This window comes from Schistosoma mansoni, chromosome 6 (genome assembly GCF_000237925.1).
Source record: "Schistosoma mansoni strain Puerto Rico chromosome 6, complete genome".
Classification (NCBI taxonomy): Eukaryota; Metazoa; Platyhelminthes; class Trematoda; order Strigeidida; family Schistosomatidae; genus Schistosoma; species Schistosoma mansoni.
This window is the reverse complement of record NC_031500.1, coordinates 4,212,017-4,234,853: the sequence shown is the minus strand read 5'-3', so window position 1 is coordinate 4,234,853 and position 22,837 is coordinate 4,212,017. Positions and strand designations below refer to the sequence as shown.

Genomic DNA, 22,837 nt, shown 5'->3' with positions numbered 1-22,837 from the left:
GGGCACCAGATATATATAGCGCCGCACAAATCTCATTTGGTTTATGTGAGGGCTGTGATACTGCCCAGGTGTCCAAACTGAAGCAAGTGGTTTTCTTAGGGGGCCACACCCGGAGCCTTCGACCTAAAGGTCTGATCCACAACGCAGTGAAGCATTGTGAGGAGATGCAGTCCCATGGTAACCGGTGACCAACGATTGATTCATACGCCATTTACCCCTCAGGATACTGGAGCCGATGCGCACCATTGGTTTGGAATGAGGGTTTTCCAACTCCCCTAGGTGAACTTTCTGTGTCCACTAACCCGGCTAAAGCACCGGACATTCGCTTTCCGTTCTCTTAATTTCGTAAACAACAGTAATGCCACAAGGCAGTGGCTATATACGCATGGCCATGTGAGAGCATTTCGAAAGGGAGCGGACTCTCTTCACTCTCTGCCGTACTAGGGCACTTAACAGAAAAAAGCTCTGGAAGTACAAAACGAGTCGTGAGTTCCAAATTATAACAGGAGTTGAAACAAATAATTAGAAACATTTGCTTTATAAACGAAAGTCAATTTTCCAACCATGAATACTTAAAACTTATAGCTCTAGGGAGTGGATGGTCGACAAATCTTTGTAAACGTTAAGTATTTCTAGTCATAGGTTGATTACATTAAATCATAGTCCGTTACATAAAACTCGTCGATGGTTTTCTCTTATCCTTATAAAACCATGCAGAGATAAACTCTTGTATAAAAGTTAAAGAAAATCTCCGACTACGACTGATATGCGTTGCTCAACAGAAGCATTTGACAGGTCTAGATGCACACAGCCGTGCTTCAAGCGGAACGTATAAGAAGGTGAATCGAGGCTTGGTTCCAGATATTCTTTTAGCCAATGTAGATTTGCAAACGACCTACTTTCAATAAAATCAGAATCGACGCTAATATTTTCGAAATAAATAGATGATTTTATTTGTTAGTTAGATTATCAAGAATCCTAATATTTAACTCTAGAACACGATATTTAATTCTATGGACATTATAATTCCTATTTTCAGTCCCTAAAAATGCAATACAACAATCTGAACTAACACACTCTTAAGCCGGATTCTATATTTCGGAACTGCAACTTTCTTCGAACGTTCAGAGCCAATTAGACAGTAGTTTTATCATGTTGACAAGGAAATTCTTTATTTTGATCCTATTTTAAAACAGGTGGAATCAGAAATGCGCACGATCCTTTTAGAAGCAGAAAATTCAAGAAAAGCTACACAAGAAAGACTTAGATGTATATCAGCAGCATTATGTGCTCCAATCTCACCACATAACAAAATCCAGTGCATTAACACCTAACTGGTAATTGTTCAAATACTGAGGGAAAAACACCGCAGAAAGATTTACAAAGCATTGAATGAATCTTTGGCTTGAGAAAATACTGGACCGATTGAGATTAGTTTGTTGAAACAGTACTTCAAAATCCCTTTCTGGGTTCATTCATCTTTATAAACTGGTTGTGCGATTTGTTTTCTGCTATTTTTAGACTACACTATTTACCTCATATGTAAATAACTGGCGGATAACTAAATTTGTATATAAATATTCAGTCGATTAATTATAAAAGTTGATGGGTTGGAGAACCAAAGATCATTTTCACTACAATTTATCATTGGTTGAGAAAACACCAATAAACATTAGTTGATGGAATCCCTTGTGCAGTATAAATGCTTATCCCACTTTCGCGGTCAGAACTGGGATTCTTGTCTTTGCAACGTCATCAGTTTAACTAGTGTTCGAAGCACTCAGCTAAACTAGAATCACGTGTGAACTCCGTTCCACAGGGCAGTATCCGTAGTACTTGATACGAAAATTATCAATGACTGATATTATTCTAATGCTAACCACCTATTTCTTACTTATGACGACTGTAGAGACTAATTTGTACTGTTGCAACAGCCTTGTTCGAATACTGGAAGCTCCGATAAGTAGTTTGGAGCGTGGTTCCCGGTAGTCAAAAGTAACACGAGTTTGAAACGCTAGCATTGGTGGGAAGTAGAGAACGAAACCTTGGCATGGAAATGTCCATGAGCACCCAACGAATACTGTTGCCTGCAGATAATGTTGATACACATGGACACGATGAAATTTATTAGCACACCACCTTTTCATCCGGTTTTAACATGAGGACTAACTCAAAAGGTACACAACAACTGGGCATGAAGTTTGGTTATCACCAGAGAATATTTAAAACCATAAAACTGGAGTGAACAAATGGTTTTCATAACTTCATTAGCCTCGGCAGTGCTAGACCCATAATTATCGGGCTGCAGAGGTTGAAGGTATGAAGTCATCCTTGCCTGCATCGTGTACGGAGTCCCAAGCTTGCTAGATTCATTAGCACAAACTTTAGGTGAAAGTGCCGATGATGTCGTCCAGAATAACGATGAAAGCTACACGACCAAATCATTTAGCTCAGAGAACAAAGCTCAAACAAAATCCACCTGAGCTAAAAATCTTCGCCATCTCGCTAGATTCAGTTTGAGATGACCAGAATGAAGCACTCAAGTTACATAAGTTAACACGCATTCTCAAAAGAACAAGCATGCCTCAAACCATTTCTTTTAATAACATCCAATGCCGCGTTTGCTTTCGAAATGCCTTATGTGGAAGCGATAGATATGCTGTGATTTACAGTCAATGATTATCATGTCACAAATGCGATGACTAGTTTGCGATTGTGACAGATAGTGGCTGGAACTAATGTTTCATACTGGCTCCATTCGGATTAGCGTTCCAACAACACTACGAATAGGTCACTCTATTACATAACATCTTTGGCAAATGATACATCTGCGTTAGTTTAGATAATTTAACGTCTTACTGCATCAACCATGCCCAGACATTTCCAACACGTGCTGAAAAAATGCAGCGATAGCGAATTACTGAATATTCACATCCAATTACGTTAGTACACAATGAATAAATACTAGAGAAATATCCCATTCTTTACAAGTCACAACGACGCGGCACTCCGTCTTTCGATATATACGAAACTTGTATCATCCCCAAAGAAGTGTCCTTTTGCTAGACGAAACACTCCAAGGCGTCGTACAGCTTTCTTGTCGAATATATTAATGATTGATGATTTTTTTTGTATTTACCTGCATCGTCTTAAACTATCGATAAGTATTATTACTCATACAACAGTCAAGAATTTGAACGCTGAGTCAAAATGTTTGGTGAATGGGCAGGTAATATCTATCGAAATAAACCGATGAAGTTTAAGTAAGCTCTTATGAACTGGTTGCGCAGCGCATTTTATCTACCTACCTATCCACATACGTACAGTGTCCCACAAGAACTTATAAATGACATCCACCCTGAAATTGACAGCTTACATTAAAAGCATTTAAAAGAAAAAACTTTTGAGTTAAGTTAAACCAACCATTTATTCTCGAGACTGTACAGATTTAAGAGTCCTTCTTTGATTTCTTCACTTTGGTTCCTCGAATCTTTTTGGCCTTGTTTTTCCTTTCTTTCCTTAACTTTCTTCCTTTCGGTGGAACTGTCACTAGTTTATTCTACAAAATTCCGCTTGATAATAAGTTGTCTTACCCTAGCAAGACGGTATTTCATTTCGAACTTCTTGGCATGATCCAGAGAATCGTATACAAGAGCAAAACCCGTTGACTTGCCACCTCCAAACTGAGTCCGGAAGCCATATGCAAAAACGACATCCGGGGAAGTTTTATAGGTCTTAGCAAGCTTTTCTCGAATTTCATTTTTTGAAAGGACGCAACGTCCAGGGTGTAGAATATCCACGACCATCTGCTTGCGACATAGCAAGCGATTAGACATAAACTTCCTTGTTCGGATTAAAGTATTTTCACTCTGCACAAAGATAAATTAAAATTCAGTTGGTAACCCAAACAGGGTCATGGACACCACAACCCAACCTACCATGTTCAACAACCACGGTTGCCGATCAAATGTGCCACCGTAGGAACAAAACTATTCAAACAAACATGAGTTTATGAATGACATGTTACTTGTTAACCACATCATAATTCTCACTAATAAAACTCGTTATAGCATCTACGTGATTTTAACAGCAGATCTACACTAGTTAATAACTTAATGACCATTTAGTTTCCTCAATAAACAATATCTTTATATCATTCACGTGTAAATCGGTTGTTCCAGGGTTTCAATATCAGAAATACTCGAGAGCGTTCTGGGCTATGCTGAAATGGTTTGTAGACTAATTGAAAGTACATCTGGTGGTGATTTTCTTAGTCATGTGGTAGACGATAAACTTTTAGCAATCTCGTTTTCGGGTCGATCACTCACTTCTGACCGATCCTTCTAAAAAAGGATGATAAATTCAGGTGTCTCACAGTTATCCGTAGGTTCTTTGTTCACCACCCCTAATTTCCTTCAGTTAGTAACTTAGGGCAAACAAGTTCCACTAATTATGTAGTTGTGACCTATTTCTAGATTTCATTTTTCCTGTCATTGGTGTTTCCACCCAGCGATAGCATCCAATCTTCTTATCATTTTATCTTACCATCAATGTTTACGTGCCAAAAATTGAGATGTAAACAAGTTTCTGTTACTCGGATCCACTACCCATATCTCATATACAGAATTTTAGAGGCATATAGCTAGACAAAGATTGAAAATCACAAGATTAATACACCAATCCCTAAACCAGGCTCTGTTTAGGTTAAAACATGAGGTTAGCAAACAGAAAGGAGCGCTACTATATCCAATGACTCTGCCCTCCCTTAGTAGTAATTTTGAAACTCACGAGAAAATTTCTGTCGTCATCTGTACGTCATATGGGGATAGGAAGATATGTATAATTATTATTCAATCTATACGATCTTACGTGGAAGTCACGTCAGATACTTGGTCGCAAATAAGATTAGATGACGGATCGACCATTTCTGAATCTGGGTTACAGATGAGATTATATGGATAATCAAACATATTTTTAATTCTGTGATCCATTCAAGATCTAATAGGCTGAAGGATTCATCAGTAACATAGCATTTGGATTCGACTGTTAGATCATTAGATTTGACTACACATTGGATAATTCCAGAAATTTTGATTGATATGACCGATGCATTTTAATGCAGTTGGTAGCCGGGTGAATGCTTTGCTGAAGAAGTTCGTGCCAAGTTTTACGAAAAATCATATTAACATCCAATGCCGTACCCAACTGAAATGTGACAATACGATCATTAACATTAATGCACAACAACATGCGTAAGCATTGAGGGTTAGATTTTGACAACACATGAAAACAATTAACTTTTTGGCATTTGATAATCGGACGAGGGTTTGTTACGTTTGCAAAATCCCTCCTTATGGACAATAACTCCAAATTTTGCACATTTATGTTAACTGAATTGGTAGAAATGAGATAAGAGACTTGCCTCAAAGTTCCAACAAATGGTAGAAGGCCTTGCAGATTAACGTGAATTAGAGTCATGAACATTATACATTCGATTCGGGTGAGGTGAGGTTTGAAAATCATGGTTCGCAGCATCAATTGTAGGATCATCATCAAATTAAATGAATCGAGACCTGAAAGTTCGATCGTTTTAGTATCATTCTCAAGAATAATAATACGATTATATCATCTGTGACATCTCTAAACGTAATATCTTAGTAGAATAGCTTATCAAAAGTAAAATTGGAAACATGGGTCCGAATGGTGAGCATAGGAGAACAACCTCAATATCATAGATTGGTTGATTTTCTTTCAGCCATAAAGAGCCTGATACAAAAAACGTTCCGACCTATAAACATGAGTGGATGGAAGTCATCGCCCCCACCATCAATGCTTGCTTGTCAGTAAATCCACCCCCCTCCTTTCGTGATGTTAGGCTCATTTAAGTTTTTTTATATGCATCATACTTCACGCGGTGCTCTGTGTTTCACACCCTGTTGAAAAATATTCTTTCTACAGGTACTATTTTACAAGTTTATCAGGCAGTTACAAGTTACGGACTGTGGGTAAGGCATCGATACAATGCTTTAATTGACTATAAAGCATAGGTATATCGCAAGTTAGTCAAATAAGTCAGACCAGAAAATATTTCTGTTAATTTTTGCGCAATAGAATCAAAGGAAAAATCGTTGGGTTCCTTTGACAAGATCAGGTTCGAATACTTTTCATGTTCAGCTACTCCAGGCTTACGACGTAGGATTTTCACCTGGAAAATGTCTTCAACCCTCTTGAACTATGATTCAAGTGTAACTCCAGCATCAGGATCAGAAAATACAATCATGATTTGAAGTGGATAACATTAAGGGCTCTTTTTGACTCGATAATTCAGGATTAACACTCTTGCTGTCCTGTTCTGCTTTTGTTATATTCCTTTTTACTAGTGTTAAACCTAGCAGTCCTCAAACTTTTGAGGTTGTGTTATTTAAGCAAAGAATCCGCATGGCAGTGCACAGCGACATGATTAATTATGGGATTCTGGTATTATCCGACGAAGCCACCAATTAAATTACCACGACACCCAGCAATGGTAAGGGTTATCATAATAACTGGTGAGTATTGCAGTGCTATCTCCGTTAGTATATGCCATGTGCCATTACCATATACTAGATGACCACTGGCTCTCCTATAAGCCAAAATTCCTGTGTAACTTAACCTAGAAGTCAATAGTGAAGCAAGGATGCTAACCGAAGGATAACAGGGGTGGCTTACCTCATTGAGGCAAATGCAGGAGCACACTTTACGACGACAGCAGATGTTAGGTAGGTCATTCTCTGATCTGGCGGCGATTTATTCGTGAGGCTTGCTTGAAGTACGTGACTTCATTTGCATCTTCTAAAAGGACAGTCTTATCAATTAAAAATTTTTGCTGGTTCTAACTGGGGCGACGCCACTTATACGTTGGGCCTATCTGAAATCATCGAGTTATTAGTTAATGTTATCGGCCTTTAAGTGATTTTAATTTGCAAGAGATGGGATTTAATATGTCGATTGGCCTAATTTTTACAGTGGATGTATGTGTATTTCAGCACATATATTATAGATTCGGTCTAGAAAAATGAACTTCCATACTCTTTATCTCTTCTCTCAAGCTATTGGGTTAAAGTTTGGAAGGAGTGGGTACCAGTATAAACTACCGGACATCGTGTCATGACAATCACAACTTCGTGTTTGGCAGTTAAAAAATTCTTTTTCGAAGTATGACTGTAGACCGATAAATTACTGTGCTTTTAATGCGGGCCTTGTCAAGCTGCATGTCATGATACACATACAATGCAAACAGTTAAATGCCTCGATACCTGTTGTGCATATAAGCAAGATCTATTTGACTTTCGAAATGGTGCAGCAGTAGCCTGAAAACTGTTATATTCTAGTGAAGAATAAACAACGGGTAGCTCCCGAGAACTAATAATGGACTAATATTATATGTATATTCTTATTGTATAATTATTCAGTAACTAAACTATGTACATTTGTATTCCTTTTGTTATAAGCTTTATATTGACCTCTAGAATATTGTTATACGGTTTACCATTCTTAAGTTATACCCAGTTTAATAATTACCGTCACCCACATTCACAACCATTTTGGGCTTGATCTTGTACAAACGTTATTTCTTATTTTGTAGTGTAATGTGGTCTGTTTAGCTTGTATATAAACCACGTGTGTTTGGAATAAATGGTTCTTATAGTGGAAGCTGGTATTGGTGTTCTGGACTCAACGGGTAGGGCCAGGAGTAAAGGGACCAATAAGGACGCTAGACTGCTCATACCAGTCGAACGTCAGGGGTTTGGTACGGTGCTAAGATTGTATAAATCGCATTACGATTGGCGAATAAGTCACGCGACACTAAGTCGGGCTAAAAGTCACAACAAAAACCAATGTGAATTCGGTGATTTTTGCAAAACACTGACAAATAGCGTAGATTTATCACCTGTACATCGGTGCGTCAGCTCTTTTTAGGTTTTCTGCACTTAAAGCTCCTAGATTAGAACATCCTTTATCTGATTTTTAAACGAGAAAGCGGAAAGTGCTCAAAAGTGATAGAAATATATGCGCCAGAGAGGTACCACCACTCTTTCCGAATTCCTCACCAAACGGAACTCATCTATAACCTCAGGCGGCTGACCACTTGATGTCATGTGGTTTACCAATATTCATTAAGGTTATTGGTGATTGAGCAGTCACATCATTTGCATTTAACCTCAGTAAGTTAAAATCTGGACTTTTGATTTCAACTGACAACTACACTTTCCGTCGCTTATCTAACCTACTATGTCTTTCCACAATGCCTTTTACTTTGTCTTGCAAATCCTGATATAAGTTCATTGGTTAACGCTCACATGCATCGTCCTATGGTGCTCTTTCATTGCAGGTTGAAGTGAGAGTGTCAATAATTTTTCCACTTTTTGAGGAAAGTTGAAGTTATTGTTGTGGGTATAAATTTCACATTCATATTGCCAGATACTTTCGTAAGTATAGAGATTATCTTTATCTTTCGCCACATTTTCGGTATTAGACTAGTTGAGAAGGATTTGTTAAACATACTGACTTATATAAGTCACAAACATTCAGCTGGCCATCGCTTCTAATTCTCCTGTTACCTGTAAAATTTTCAAAGAGTTTCTACATACTTGGAGAGCTTTTACAAGATAGGAGTTTCTGAGTAACCATAGAGTTGAGGCGTCTAATCTCTAGATTTATTAGACTATCTAGTTTGCGAATTTCGATAGAGTTTTTATCCTTGCACATTCTTTCTTTTACCCACCATAGTTGTTTTGGTTGTGGAGATGTAAGTCGATCAAAGATTAAAAAAGTGGTTTCCGGGGGACAAAAAATGTCAAAACAGAATTTAAGATAACAAGTGACAACATCAGTAGTGTTTTCCAGTGAGTCATCTGTAAATAATTCCCAGTTAGTCGTACGAAACACGTTTTCGAGATTCTGTGTATTTTCCTCTGAGTAATTTCGTATTTTTTTCTTTTTTGGCTTGATGTTAAAGTGTTCGCTTTTCATGTTTTCTATATCCTTTAGGTCGAACACGAATTGTACATTGACCCAAGCTAGACAATGGAGTACGTTTACGAATTGCGTATGTACCCATATCATTAATGAAAACAAGGACTAAATGGGCATCCAAACGAATGTGGAAATATACTACATTTTGGTGATCTAGTGATGATATTGGCGGCCTGTTTTAACATCTGGGCTACCTGTTCCTGTCATCTAGATATTTCAAACAGTTATCTGATTTCGTTTGTTTTAATACATCATTATGCCTATTAATCGCACAACCTATTCAGGTGCGTTTCTGAAAAGTGTAAGACCTTTCGCTGTAAAGGTTACAGAAGGCTTAATCAGAGATATCGTGGTTGCTGGCAATATGCAGCGACAAGAACGTACATTATCCAGATGTCGATTGACTGGGCTGCTAAGTTCTAACTGGCGATCACTCAATATTCATCGTCAGGAAGGACGAAGAAGTAAGAAACGGAAACTTGTTGAAGTACTTTATGCTGAGAATTCTATATTGTACAAAAAATATAATATTGAATAAAGCTAATAATAATAATAATAATAATAATAATGAAAGAAAGCTACAGTAAGATGAATTGAAATCACCACATACAATTGAGAGTGGACCACTGAGGACAGTAACGGTGAAACCAGCGAATTCATCAACGAAAACAGATGGTGCAGACGATGTGCAGTATGAAGTCACGTAGATGTTGATAACGTAAACATAAATTTATTTAAAGTGTTTTGGACATCTTGAAGTTAGGTAGTGAATAAAGTCGTTTGAAAACTTGAGACAAACAAAAGTAGATCGACACCAGTTCATGTTTACAAACGTAGCTGCACCGCCGCCACACCACTTTTTATTGCTTGATCTATCCTGACAATGGGTATTGAAATCACGTTGTGATGGTAAGTAATGGTCCTGTAAGCTAAATAACCAAGATTCTTGAATTATGATGAAACCACAATCACGATACATGTTTTGACTTAGTAGGAATCGAAGATAATCCACCTTGTCAATTAGGGATCGACGGTTAGAATTTAGCAGCTCAGGAATATACATGTGATTAATATCCATTCTCTTCAATAAATATTACCAACCACCAAGATGTCTCTGATTGTACTTTCTTGTAATTTGTATGGCGAAAGGTCGTAAACTGTTCGTAAATGCACCTGTATAGGTTATTTCACTAATAGACATGATGGGGTCTTAAAACAGAATTGGAAAACAGACAACTTGTTGAAATATTTAGATGGCAGAAACAAGTAGCTCAGATATTCAAGCGGGCCGCCGGGATATGCATCCAAGTTAGGTCGGACGATGGTGTTATCAACGGGCTCATCACATTTAGTGTATAGCTCTTTATCTGACTTCGATCAAGTCGTGTTATGATTGCCATCGAAATATACATCCCGGCTATCCTGGTATATGATCATCGAGTCAAATGGCGTAGATGAATAACGGAATTATGTAAGTCAAATAAGAGAATGGACTTCGAATACATGTATTTTCTACAATTGTTTATCGCAACTGATGATCAGAGCAATGAAGAGAATAAGGCAAATAGAGAAGGGAAGAGCGAAACGATGTGCAGTGGAGGTGAGTGTGACAACTTCATTTAGCGGAACGTGACTCAATATTTATATTAATACAAAAATAAGTTACAAACACGTAATGAATAGGGAGAATAATTAGCACACGTTCGATTATATAAAAACAACAAGGGCTAATAAGCAAATAACTTATGAGGCCAAAATGTAGTTTGAGAAGAATGAACAAAGTGGTCTGATCAGAAGCCAGAACAACCTATGGGGGCATAATAGTGTCAGCCACCACAAAAATCCCTGTAGAACGACAAGAAAACCCTAATCACAAGATAAGCTTGTGTTAACTAACTCCACAACTTCGAAGAAGTATTTAGAAGCTAGTCAGTATGTCAAGAGGTGTGTTATATAAGCTGACTAGTTATCGCAAGGGATGCGTCACATGGCATACTCACTCGTTATCTAGTGAAGATGCATGAAAAATCGTTTTCGGCTATATTGCGTCCAATAAAACATATAAGGCCGGGGTCAGTCTTAGAGACTCGCAGATCTATTCGTTCTGGGGATTTATTTACCGCTTTACGTATTCTATTTTTCCGAAAATCTCCATAATTAGGGAAGGAGAATGTATGTGTAAAATCTCAGAGAATGAATCTAAAGTAAACCTAACGTTTCACTTGACCAGCTGGTCCAAGTTTTTTAAGGAAACATAATCAAACATCAAGATTATCGAATATAAGTACATGGTTCTCCGGTTAACTGTATACTAAATAGTTTGTCCAGTCATGTTAACAATGTTTGAAGTCGGTATTTGCCTCAGTGTGCATGAGACATATGGTGTGATATAAAAAGTGTGTTAAGATAACGTTGTATGTATTCGTAAGTGGATCTGAGGCGTGAGAAGAAACTTCATTGACTACGTATCACCTATGATCGGTGTATCTTCAAGAAAACATACGATTTTTATGCATCATATGAATCACATATGTCATAGCATGCATAAAATGAAGATGGGTAAACAAAATGAAAATGAAGAAATGAATGTTTGTATCATTTTATCGTTCTGGTTAGTTGTTCATCGTATCCAGATAAGACAACTGATTGGAAAGGCCGAATTTTATCGTGGTTATCCCGATAAGAAGTGATGTATCAAATGAAATAAGGAGTTCGGGTTTGATTATTAATTATTAATTGCTATGGGACAGCTAATTGTATTCCTTCTCTCCTATTAATACTAATTGGACTTACTCATATATGTAGAGCTTCTGCTGCTTGCCTTTCTTCGTAAGAATTATAACCTTTTTAAAGAATTCTTGTGCCACGGAAACCAATTGTTTGACCCAACTCTATTGATTGTGAGGATACAACGGATATTCTAGTTTTACAACTAGCAACCAGTAGTATCTTCTATAATCGATCGTTTCCGGTCAGAGGAAATCAGAAGTCAGAAGAGAAGAGGTAGGAAAGATATATTTGATACGTTACCAATATATCGAGGAACCTTTACTATAAGCCGGTTAATGAACGTAGGAGCAGTGTCCCACGCGGAGTTGAAACGTGATCTGGTGCGGATGCATGACCGAAAGCCTTCAGCTAAACAAGTCCACTTAAACAACGTGGTCAGCATCCAATGTCGAACACTTAATGAGCTATTGATTTTGGGGAATTATTTACAGCTACAATTGTATTATCTGTAGCGTTGCCTATTTATATTCAATGATTTCGATGTTTGATTATATTTCCTTGAAAAAGCTTAGACCAGATTGTCAAGCAAAGCGTTGAGTCTGCTTCAAATTCATTCTCTGAGATTTCAAAAGTGTATTATTCCTCTCTGATGTCTCACATCAACTCTGCACCCAGAAACGTTCTTATAACTATATTTAGTCATTCTTGTTGTGGTTGCTGACAAACCTTACCATTTTCTTTGATTTTAGTCCTGAATCTTTCATTTCTACGCACTTTGCTAGTGAAGATACAACCAGTATTCTAGTTCAACAACTATTAACCAGTAACACCTATATTCGAATCGTCCCCTAATCGGTTAAAGTCAGATGCGAAGAGGTTGGAAAGATATATTTGATTCGTTACCAAAATATCGAGAAGCGGTAGCTCTAATCTCGCCAGTGAACGTAGGAACTGTTTCTCACACTGAGTCGTAACGTGATCTGGTGTGGATGCATGACCGAACGCCTTCAGTTAAACAAGTCGACTTAAAACAATGTGGTTATCATCCAATGTCGAACACTTAAAGAGATATTGATTATGCGGAATTATTTACAGCTACACTAGCACGACAGTCCTGGGTTACTGGTATGTGTTAGACTCTATATTGATTATAACTGACTGACAGGCATAATTGAATCATTCGGCTAGCTATAAAAAATGGAAGTGGCCTGATCATAGTTTAATTTGCTCAACTGTGTTGTAGAACTGTATCTGCATATACAGACGTGAGAATGATGAAACTAGACAGTCTGTAATTGCTCACATATAATGGGTATATTGATTTAATGGTGACGGAAATTTCCTCTCAAGCGCGGGTTGTTTGGGTGTCTGGTTAACTATGGCAACTGGTTCGTCAGACAGCTTATTGGATTCAGATAACGAGTCCGAGCAGCACGGTAAATGTTCTGCCTGTTCTCCAAGGTTAGCTTACCATTAATATGAGTACCCTCACCAACTACTTCGCCTAAAAGTCTTAAATCATTCATATGAAATAAATCACAATATAAATTGCTCGTGATTTATATATGGGCTTTTTGTCGTATCACACAAAGTTTGGAAGCACGGGCTTCCTTCCTAAGCTTGGAGTTATTAGAGAAGGTAGCACAGTTTTCAATTACCTGATGTAGAAGGGCTTTTAAGAACTTCAAGTTTCTATCTACTTTAAATGTTGGACAGATGTAGTTTTTGTTGTTTAGTTGTTACTATTTCGACAATCTGGTGAAAAAGGTTTGGATTTAAGCCTCCTCACATATCATCTTAGTTCTAATTCGATTTTACTGTCTGTGCGTTCTAAAACGATTTTTTTTGGTTGAGGATCAGTCTTAAAACTAATATCCAAGGAAGTGCATAAAAACCACAATTCATAACAATAGTTGTTTGTATTCGCTGCAAATTGCTCCCTAAATTGATGGTCGTCTCTGCCTTGTCTAAATTTCAGACGCATTCGTAGAATTAAGAGTGGCTACGTCGACAAATATTGTTCCCACCACGTAAGTTTTGTTTCGGTGTTAGTTCATGCCAGGCAACTGTTACTAGAAAAGATGAAGCTGCAGTCTGCCTTCATATCAGTTAACTGGGACTAAGGATAGAACAATCTGATTAGCAGAACGAGCTTGGATGATGCTCATATCAGATATTAACCTTATATTGTCATATCAGTGCTAGATTATGGTCCTGTTTTTTTGAACCAAATGCTGCGTTTGAGTCCATTGACTGAGCGGTTTTGTTATTATCTCTAATGCTCAGCTTCCTAAATCCCCCTATCACCATACTGATACACATCTCAGCTAATCGGAACTGTGCCCATTCGTACAAGACCCGTCAGGTTCAGTGATGCTATTTATTGACGTTAATCACTTATATCATGTGGTATGTCACCGTTTAATGTTATTTAGTCTCATTCATATCAGTTTCCACCATTATTTGTGTCACTTTTATCTCATTACGCTGAATTTGATCGGTTACTTAGTAAATTTTTATATTGTTTCAGTTGCATTGGTTGTTGTCGAAATTGTCGTGGTCCGAAAGTTTACCATGCTCGTGTAGTTAATGTTGGTAGACCATCCAAAACTCAGAAATTTCCCTCGAATCGGATCAATAATCAAAAGTATAATGTAATAAGTTTCATTCCTTTGGTGAGTGTATCACTTACGTTTTAAAGTTGACTAGGTTTTGAGTTAATGCTCACTTAACCTTTGGCACTAATTTTACTAACATAACAAGTAGAGCATCGCCGATTCGAATCCTGGTAATTGCCACTTAACTAGATCGATTTATATTTCAGTGAAGTTCATTTACACCATTAGCTTAGAAATCCCACAAATGGTGTTATTCTATTATTAAAGTTACATTGTAGGTAATGAGTGTGTTGAACTGTGACCTGATAATTAAACCACCTGACTCAACCAGAAGGTCGTTGATACGAACTCTGCACTGTTACTTCGGTTTGGGAAGTTAGGTGGTACCAGCGACTACCATACTTGAGTTGACTCAAAGCCGAGTCGGAGAGTTTGTCCTTATAAGGTTTTAGATAAGGAGAATTTGTGACGGCCTGTTGGTTTCGTTAGGGACCATGTTCAGCGGCACTATTATGGACCAAATTTAAAAGTGTTTTTTGGCTACTAATTGCTCTTAATACAGTATGTCTTTATACTCTATTTATTTATCAATACCATTAAACGTACATTTTGAAATTATTCTGATTTATAAAAATTAATCGCTAAATAGTAGTTAAGGAAATTATTTCACGGGTATGGTTTGATTAAACCACGTTGACTCTGCTTAAAGAGCCTTTGTTCCAGTTGCTGCACTCCAAAACATTGCAGGCACAGCAAGTGGAGAACCTAATAATTATCAATTTAAATTGTTTTTACTCATTAATCTGTAGCTAATGTTTCAGTAAAAAAGAATTTCGTGAGATTTGGTCCTAGACCGCTTAATGTTGCAATGGGAGACTTACACATTCACATAAACGTATTAGGAATCATCCTGAAACTAAGGCTACACAATACAGTTTTGAACCACTTAGTATGTCCCATCCACTTCTAGCACTTCTTCCTCCGCTGGAATCTGGTTTGTTCTCTCCCACAGTATGCTGTTGCTGATAGTATCTGGTCAACGGATCCGAAGTATTTTTTGCGTAAACAACTGCTGACAAACACCTGTATCTTCTGGATGGTGGCCTTCGTTGCTCTCCGCCCCATACAGTAGAACTGTCTTGACATTTGTATTGAAAATTCTGATCTTGGTGTTGATTGACAATTGTTTTGAGTTCCAGATATTCTTCAGTCGTAAATATGCTGCTCTTGCTTTGCCAATCCGCGTCTTCACATCTTCATCAGATCCAACGTGTTCATCAATGATGCTCCCCAGATATGTCAATGTTTTTACATCCTCCAAAGCTCCTCCGTCAAGTGTGGTTTGATTGGTGCATGCTGTGTTGTATCGGAGAATCTTGCTTTTCCCTTTATGTGTATTGAGACCTGCTGCTTTTGAGGCTGCTGCTACACTGACCGTCTTTTCATGCATTTGTTGTTGCGTGTGTGATAGAAGAGCCAGATGATCTGCTAAGTTTAGATCGTCCAGCTGCATCCTAGCTGTCCATTGTATCCCGTGTTTCTCTCCATATGTTGACGTCTTCATGATTCAGTCAAGCACCAGGAGAAAGAGAAAGGCTGAGAGTAAGGAACCTTGCCTGACACCGGTCTTTACCTCAAACGAGTCAGTGAGTTGTCCTCCATGCACGATTTTGCAGTTTAATCCATCATAGGAATTCAGTATGATATTGACTATCTTCTCAGACAAACTACATCTGCTTTCAGCGCCTCTGTCGGAATGTTGTCTGGTCCCGCTGCTTTGCCGCTCTTGACTTGTCTGATGGTCATGCTGATCTCTTCAACTGTTGGTGGACCAACATCGATTAGGAAGTCCGTGGGTGCTACTTTGATGTTGGATGGGTTCAGGGGAGCTGGTCGATTCAAGAGTTCTTTGAAGTGTCCTACCCACCTGTTCCGTTGTTCTTCAATGTTGGTGATTACCTTGCCTTCCTTGCTTTTCCCTAGTCGTTCTGGTTTACGGTAATTTCCTCCTTTCCTCAATCTTATCCAGAGTACCAACAGTGATCCATTCCTTGTGATAGTGCTTCTTGTAGCCCAGAACTTCCTGACATGTTGAAGTGATTGTCTCTTTTATCCTTTTCCAGTTGCTCTCCATAGTAGTTTCCTCTCCATTGAGTAGGTCATGAAAGGCCTAGAACTTATTGTTGAGAGCTATCGTCAGTATCCCGAAAAAAAAGCCATATTATACTTTTGTTATGTTGTCCGCCCCGTTGTCTAGTGCTTCTTAAGTTTTAATTTCATCATCACCAGCAAGTGATGATCTGATGCTATATCAGCTCCTCTCTTGGTTCTCACATCCTCCATCGTCCTCCTGAACTTTTTGTTGATGCAGATATGTGCGGTGTGATCCGGTGAAGTCCATGTAGTTTTGTGAATGCGTTTGTGTGGGAATATTGTGCCACCTATGACCAGTTTATTGAAGGCACATAGGTTTGCAAATCTCTCACCATTTTCGTTTCCTTCTCCCAGTCCATGTCGTCCCATGATGTCTTCATATCTGGCGTTGTCCATTCCAACCTTGGCATTTAAATCTCCCATCAGAATGGTCAGGTCGTTTGTTGGGCACTTCTCGACGATCGACTGCAGCCTATCGTAGAATTGGTCTTTAACGTCTTCATCGTGGTCGTTGGCAAGCGCATAGCATTGGGTGACGTTCATTGTAATGCCCTCTTTCTTTGTTCTGAAGGAGGCTTGGATGATCTTTGGTCCCTGAGATTCCCATTTTATAAGTGCATTTTGTGCTTGTTTGGACAGCATCAATGCCACTCCTTGTGTATGTGGGGCATTTTCTTCTTCATGACCGGAGTATAAGGGAAGCTCCCCTGAAGTTAATCGTTGTTGTCCAACCTGTGTCCAGTGTGTTTCCCTGATTCCAAGCACCTCCATGTTGTATTTTCTCATTTCTGCAGCAATTTGGAAGACTCTCCTGGTCCCCCACATTGTCCGGAAGTTCCATGTACCTATAAAAATTGTTACTGTGGTTGTTAGAAGTGGCATCGGTCTCGTGACTTCTGAAGGAACTCGGCTTTCATCATGAGACGTCATAATTCTTCCCTCAACTCGGAGGGCAGAGTTTAAATAGTTTGAATTATTTTTTCTGGTTAATTTTTTTTCAGCGAGTTAGTTTTCTACGGGATGAGGTCGCTAACCCCATGCCCAACCCTCATCCTTTATCCGGGTTTGAGACTGGCAGTAGCGCCCGGAGGGGATACAGGCTGGGTTTTACTATTTATACAACATAGTTACAAATTTATAGGCGGTTACGTATATTGTTTTCATGTTCTCACTAACTGTCAATAACAAACCTATCTACTTCATTTATTTGTACTTTTCAGGTTCTTTTTGAACAGTTCAGTGTATTTTTAAATCTCGTCTTCCTTGTAATTGCGTGTAGTCAATTTATTCCTGAACTTGGTGTGGGTCGTCTGTATACATATTGGGGGCCACTTGGTTTTGTGATTGCAGTGACAATGATTCGAGAAGCGGTAGATGACATTGGAAGATGGTCTCGTGATCGTGACGTCAATATGGCTATCTATGGAAAATATGTCCGCAACAAAGAAGTTGCTGTTATGAGTTCAGATATCAAAGTAAACCTTCTTAAATATTGTATTAAATAGATATTATATTGAGTTGTGCTAATTGGAACACTTGTAATCTTAAGTGTACGACCACTGCAAATCAACTTTCCATAATCTGTCAGTGTATACAACTCGTAATACTGGTAACTTAGTGACCCACACTACTCAAAACGACTCTTTTAAGGAAACCCTACTCATTGTTTTCTTTAGCGGGTTGTCTCTACAAAAGAATGATAGCCGTCGTCCAAAGACTGCACCGGGGAGGCGGATACAGTGAGTCAATCTAACAGAGTTAGAGTATTGATTCTGAACCAGTGGTCCCCACAGACTGAAGGATCGCATTGTAAGGAATGGTGTACAAAACTAATCTAGTCACTAGGTACTACGGGATTGCGTCTCGATATTGCTAAACGTCTTGTACATCAGACTACGAGGTCGGAAACTTGTTTGAAGTGTTGTGATTTTTAAGGAAACCACCTCTCTCGGTTTAGGTACCTATTATCAAAGCCCTCACACAGTTGGTAATTACCAATGACGCTAGTAATGTGGTCACGTTGTACACTAAGACTCGCTAGTGATACAATTCATAGTGAATTTATTATGCCCAAATTTATTTTTCATCACTTTTGCTCGCAACTCCGTTTTATTTTCATGTGAGTTTTACTTATTTCTACACTAATCCAGCAGATAATTTCTTTTGAAAATTCTGTCAATCCCAAACGATCTTATTTCACTGAATGCTTACTGTCTGAAAGCTATCACCGACTATGATGTCTGATACATGTATTGTGAAAAGATATGTGACTTTTAAACTTCTCGTCCTAGTTTTTTGCTCGTTGATATAAATTGGGTACTGGATAGTGTTTGCTTAAACTCTGTAGTATCTCACTATCGACGTATATTATATCTCTGAGACTTTTGATTTAGGCTACAACCAACCACTGTAAATTTCAGTTCCACTTATCGATTTAAAAACAGGTTTTCTATGTGCTTATCTATAAATCCTGCGACTGGTGTCCAACCTTGTTGTCAAAGTGGAGAGAACACTTGGTTGTTAGGCTAGGTAGTTCAATCAGAGACCGAAGAAACTGGCTTAGGAAACGTTATCTTTTACCAATTTCTGTCTACGCACTGGTAGAGGGCTACTTGGATGAGACAAATGATGAATTCTATCAACTAAACGAAATGTTCGACAAGGCGCACTTAACAGATATTGCTTTGCAACTTGAGGACTTAATTGCCCAGATGGACGTTTGAACTCAGAAGAGGATCTATTGGGTCACGAGTTTGTACTCAATGGTCTCAGGTCGAATAATAGGAACTGGTTTCAACTTTACTTCAATCGCAACTCATTTTTGTTATACCATTACTGACTTTTGGCACAGTCATCTCCAGTTTGTTACCTGACACCTTCACCGTGTAGTTCGAGTAGCTGTGTTGTGGTTGTCTATCGACGGCATAAATATTCATAAGACTACTATTCCCTTTGGAAAACATTTCAGGATTCTAATCATACCGTAGCATGTACTGAACTCATGTGTCATCGTGGTCAACAGGTTCGTCATCCTTAATGGATTAGTACGAGATGGATGTACCTCTTATTACATCAAAATGTCAACACAAGCTAGTTTCAAGATTAGCTTCCAACTCACTCCAAAGTGTAGATTAGCATCGGGTGTTTTTTAGGGAGCCTTAAATTGGGGAGTAAAGTCTCTTGCAATTTTCGCGTAATCCTCCACTTAGAAATCATAGGGTTTCTGTGGGCTCCATTCAAATTCTTAAAGCCCGTTGCATCTATTTCCATGCACAGGAGTCCTTTTAGCGTAAACTTTTACAAAATCAATGAGGACCGCAAAGCCCAGTGATTAGAGCTTGCTAACTAGTTGGACGTAGCAGCTTTATCTGATAACTTTTAGAAGCTGCTGTTACACCCCTTCCAAGCCACTAGCAGCAAAAAGCCTGATGTCGGGAAACAAAGTGTAATATCGTCCGAACTTCAGTTGGTGGTCTCCAGGGGGTTGTTATTTTTGAAGTAGAAGTCCAACTGACTCATCACCAAAGAAAAATTAGTCAGATTATCCTAACCCCCTTAATCGGTGACAATCACTGGCCGATCTAACTCAGCAAAGATTCAAAGATAACTCTGACTTTTGAATTGTCACACTTCATTCTTCTTTATGAAGGTAAATTGCAACTTGTAACTGGTCAAAATCTATTTCATCTGCTTTTTACACCTAAACTTTGTTCCCAATAATTACTATTCTATTTTCATTTTTTATTGATTACGTGGCCTTTCCTCCTGTTTCTTACAAATTCATCGCTTTACTCCGTACAACCCCTTCATGTTTCTTAGTCTCGGAAACCTTATCCAAACAGTCGTGATACGGTAATAGATGCTAGATTAATTGTTAAGAATGTGGAAAACTGTGAAAGGAACTGTATTCTTTTTTTTAATTAATCTTTTTGTAAAAATCTCAATTTACATTTTTTCCATATCACAACGTAGTTGTTTTGTGCTTGCTAAAAAATTCACCTGGTATCTTTCTGTTGTTTGAGTTTAATGTATTTAATACTTGTGCTCTGACTTCAGTGTTTCATAGTTAGTATTCATTTTTTTGGTTATAATAGGTTGGTGATCTTATTCGTTTAGAGAAAAACCAACGAGTTCCAGCAGATATGATCTTAATATGGACATCAGATCGAAATGGTTCTTGTTTTATACGGACAGACCAACTTGACGGTGAGACTGACTGGAAATTGCGTTATGCTATACCAACTACACATGCTTTTGTCAACCGTACTGGTCATCCAAGTTCACTGTGGGATTTGGAAGTAAGTGCATTAACTTTTCACCATTAGTTCAGATTTTTCATTTGAAATTGACAGTGTTCATAAGTTTAGCAAGAAAAAGGGATCTAAACAATTGATATAACAAAATAATAATAATAATAATAATAATAATAATAATAATAATGCTTCCATCCTTCTTATTGCCCAATAAATTCCACACACACACTATCAGCTAACCTATTTATTCTTACTTTAATGATGATGAGTTTAAATTGTTTGTTGAAAAATGGGGAGGTTCTTCCTTTTGCTTTTACTGATTTATATCAAGCATAAGTTTGTATCCTGTCGTCTTTTTGTGTACCTTATTCGACGAGCTGAAGTATTTGTATTTGTACTGATCATATGTAGTAGTTCCAGAACAAATGCTGTCGAATGTTGAGTTTAGTTAATCATGAGATTGCATGGGATAGTTATTTGAGTTGGGTACTTCAAAGTAAATTATATGTATGATTTCCATTCATTCTTATGTGTTGCTTTATGATCCTGGGTTACAAAACTATCAACTTTGCTTGGCGTTCTAACTGGCACGGCTCTAAGTTATATGTATTATTGTCTTATTTGAAAGAGCCTTCATTTAAGATTGACCGTCAGTTGTTGGCCAAAAGTTGCCATGGTTGACTTTAATTTAAACTGTTTATTAGTTTGTTGCTTGTACAGACTTGTGTGTAATTATTTACTTTTGACGTCATCGTTAGATTAGAAACATGATTGACATTTGTATTTATCCACGATCATTTCACAAAAAACCGACTCTTCATTGTGGAGTGAATAACTTTTTCATAGTCATTTAATGACTTATTCTCATAGAAGAGATTAAGTAATAAACAGGTATTACTTGTACCTGGTCTCTTATTGCACTTCGAGACCACCCACTAGATCCCTCCATAGGAAAATTTATTTGATTGAATGTAGCAACTGAGCCTCGAACATCAATTTTCTTTGTTATGTTCCAGTGAGTAGAAAAATTGTATATATATAGTTAAGGGGAAAGCCTTACTTCATATACCGCCCAGTATTCAATGTCCTGTATTCATCATATTTTCTATTTCTTGCTTACTATTTAGGCTCAAGTTTATGCTGAAGCACCGAGACAGAGTATACATAATTTCGAAGGAACGTTTGTTCGTACAGATGTCAATCCTACTTCACCAACAGATTCTGAAGCATCAGAAGTTTCATTAAATATTGATCATACACTCTGGTCCAACACTGTACTGGCTACTGGAAGTGCTATTGGTTTGGTCATATACACAGGATCAGAAACACGTGCAGTAATGAATTCAAGTAGAGTACGTACAAAACGTGGGAAAATCGATCAAGAGATTAACAATATTACAAAACTCTTATTCTGTATCCTAGTACTTTTAGCTCTTATCATGGTTGCACTGAAAGGTTTCAGTGGATCTTGGTATAAATATTGGTGGCGTTTTGTTGTTTTATTCTCTTACATTATTCCTCTGGCGTAAGTATTTCCTTTTTTTTAGATAGATATTTTGTACTTGCATGAATTATTTTTTCGTGCACAAGTTTTCTTAAGTTTAAAATACATTTTATAGAATCCCATAATTACATATTACTATTATTTCATTTTATTCATGACATAAAAAGTTTGATATAATTGTACATCAACACAATCACGATTGATTGATCACTGGGTGGTGATCAATGTCATGCGTGTCAAGTCCTTCTTAGTGCTGATCGAATGCTATCGATCAAGTTGCAATGTGGCCACTAGTCTAGGTGGCTCGACACTGCGTGCACTACGTTGAGATAAGATGGTGGTTGGAGGTGGTCAACAGGAAACCCTGGACCCGGGTTTCGTTCTACTTGGCACTCGTCAGCAAGGTGTACCTGTAATGTTGAGGGAACTGGTGCTCCCCGACGGATTCGATCCCGTGTCACTTAGCTTCACAGTTAGATTCGTTATCACTGAGCTAATCGGGCCGTGACTGACCTCCTGTAGGACTGAGATGTAATCACGACTGATTGATCACCATCTTATCT

At 38.0% G+C, this 22,837-nt stretch overlaps 3 protein-coding genes and 1 non-coding gene across 4 annotated transcripts in view; 3 read left to right on the top strand and 1 right to left on the bottom strand.

The window, feature by feature from the left end:
• The window catches only part of Smp_172210 (putative protein phosphatases pp1 regulatory subunit), a gene marked incomplete at both ends in the record, with an annotated part of 57,003 nt that extends 55,776 nt beyond the window's left edge, over nucleotides 1-1,227 (top strand). Inside the window, one exon of the mRNA XM_018798008.1 lies at nucleotides 1,197-1,227. Coding sequence (XP_018652993.1) covers nucleotides 1,197-1,227 — 31 coding nt within the window. The remainder of the gene's footprint in view (nucleotides 1-1,196) is intronic.
• A 2,174-nt stretch (nucleotides 1,228-3,401) lies between these two features.
• Nucleotides 3,402-3,989, bottom strand: Smp_091640 (putative 40s ribosomal protein S24). The gene is made up of 3 exons (XM_018798007.1): nucleotides 3,939-3,989; nucleotides 3,594-3,869; nucleotides 3,402-3,559 (listed from the first exon to the last, which is right to left on the bottom strand). The coding sequence occupies exons 1-3, from the start codon at nucleotides 3,939-3,941 to the stop codon at nucleotides 3,449-3,451; spliced, it is 390 nt and encodes a 129-aa protein (XP_018652992.1). The 5' UTR covers nucleotides 3,942-3,989; the 3' UTR covers nucleotides 3,402-3,448.
• Nucleotides 3,990-13,123: 9,134 nt separating this feature from the next.
• Smp_091650 (putative cation-transporting ATPase) overlaps nucleotides 13,124-22,837 on the top strand; it is a gene marked incomplete at both ends in the record, with an annotated part of 23,443 nt that continues 13,729 nt past the window's right edge. The window contains 5 exons of the mRNA XM_018798006.1: nucleotides 13,124-13,206; nucleotides 14,276-14,420; nucleotides 17,738-17,992; nucleotides 20,612-20,815; nucleotides 21,898-22,295. Of these exons, the coding sequence (XP_018652991.1) occupies nucleotides 13,124-13,206; nucleotides 14,276-14,420; nucleotides 17,738-17,992; nucleotides 20,612-20,815; nucleotides 21,898-22,295 (1,085 nt within the window). The remainder of the gene's footprint in view (nucleotides 13,207-14,275; nucleotides 14,421-17,737; nucleotides 17,993-20,611; nucleotides 20,816-21,897; nucleotides 22,296-22,837) is intronic.
• Nucleotides 22,819-22,837, top strand: part of Smp_tRNA_01149_Pseudo_GTG.1.1 — a 71-nt gene continuing 52 nt past the window's right edge. Inside the window, exon 1 of the tRNA in view lies at nucleotides 22,819-22,837. This exon is cut by the window's right edge and continues 52 nt beyond it. This is a non-coding gene — a tRNA.

Coding starts and splice junctions, on each gene's coding strand:
- Smp_091640 (XM_018798007.1), bottom strand. Junction 3,560..3,593: donor TGAAATACCGTCTTGCTAGG/GTAAGACAACTT, acceptor GGAATTTTGTAG/AATAAACTAGTGACAGTTCC.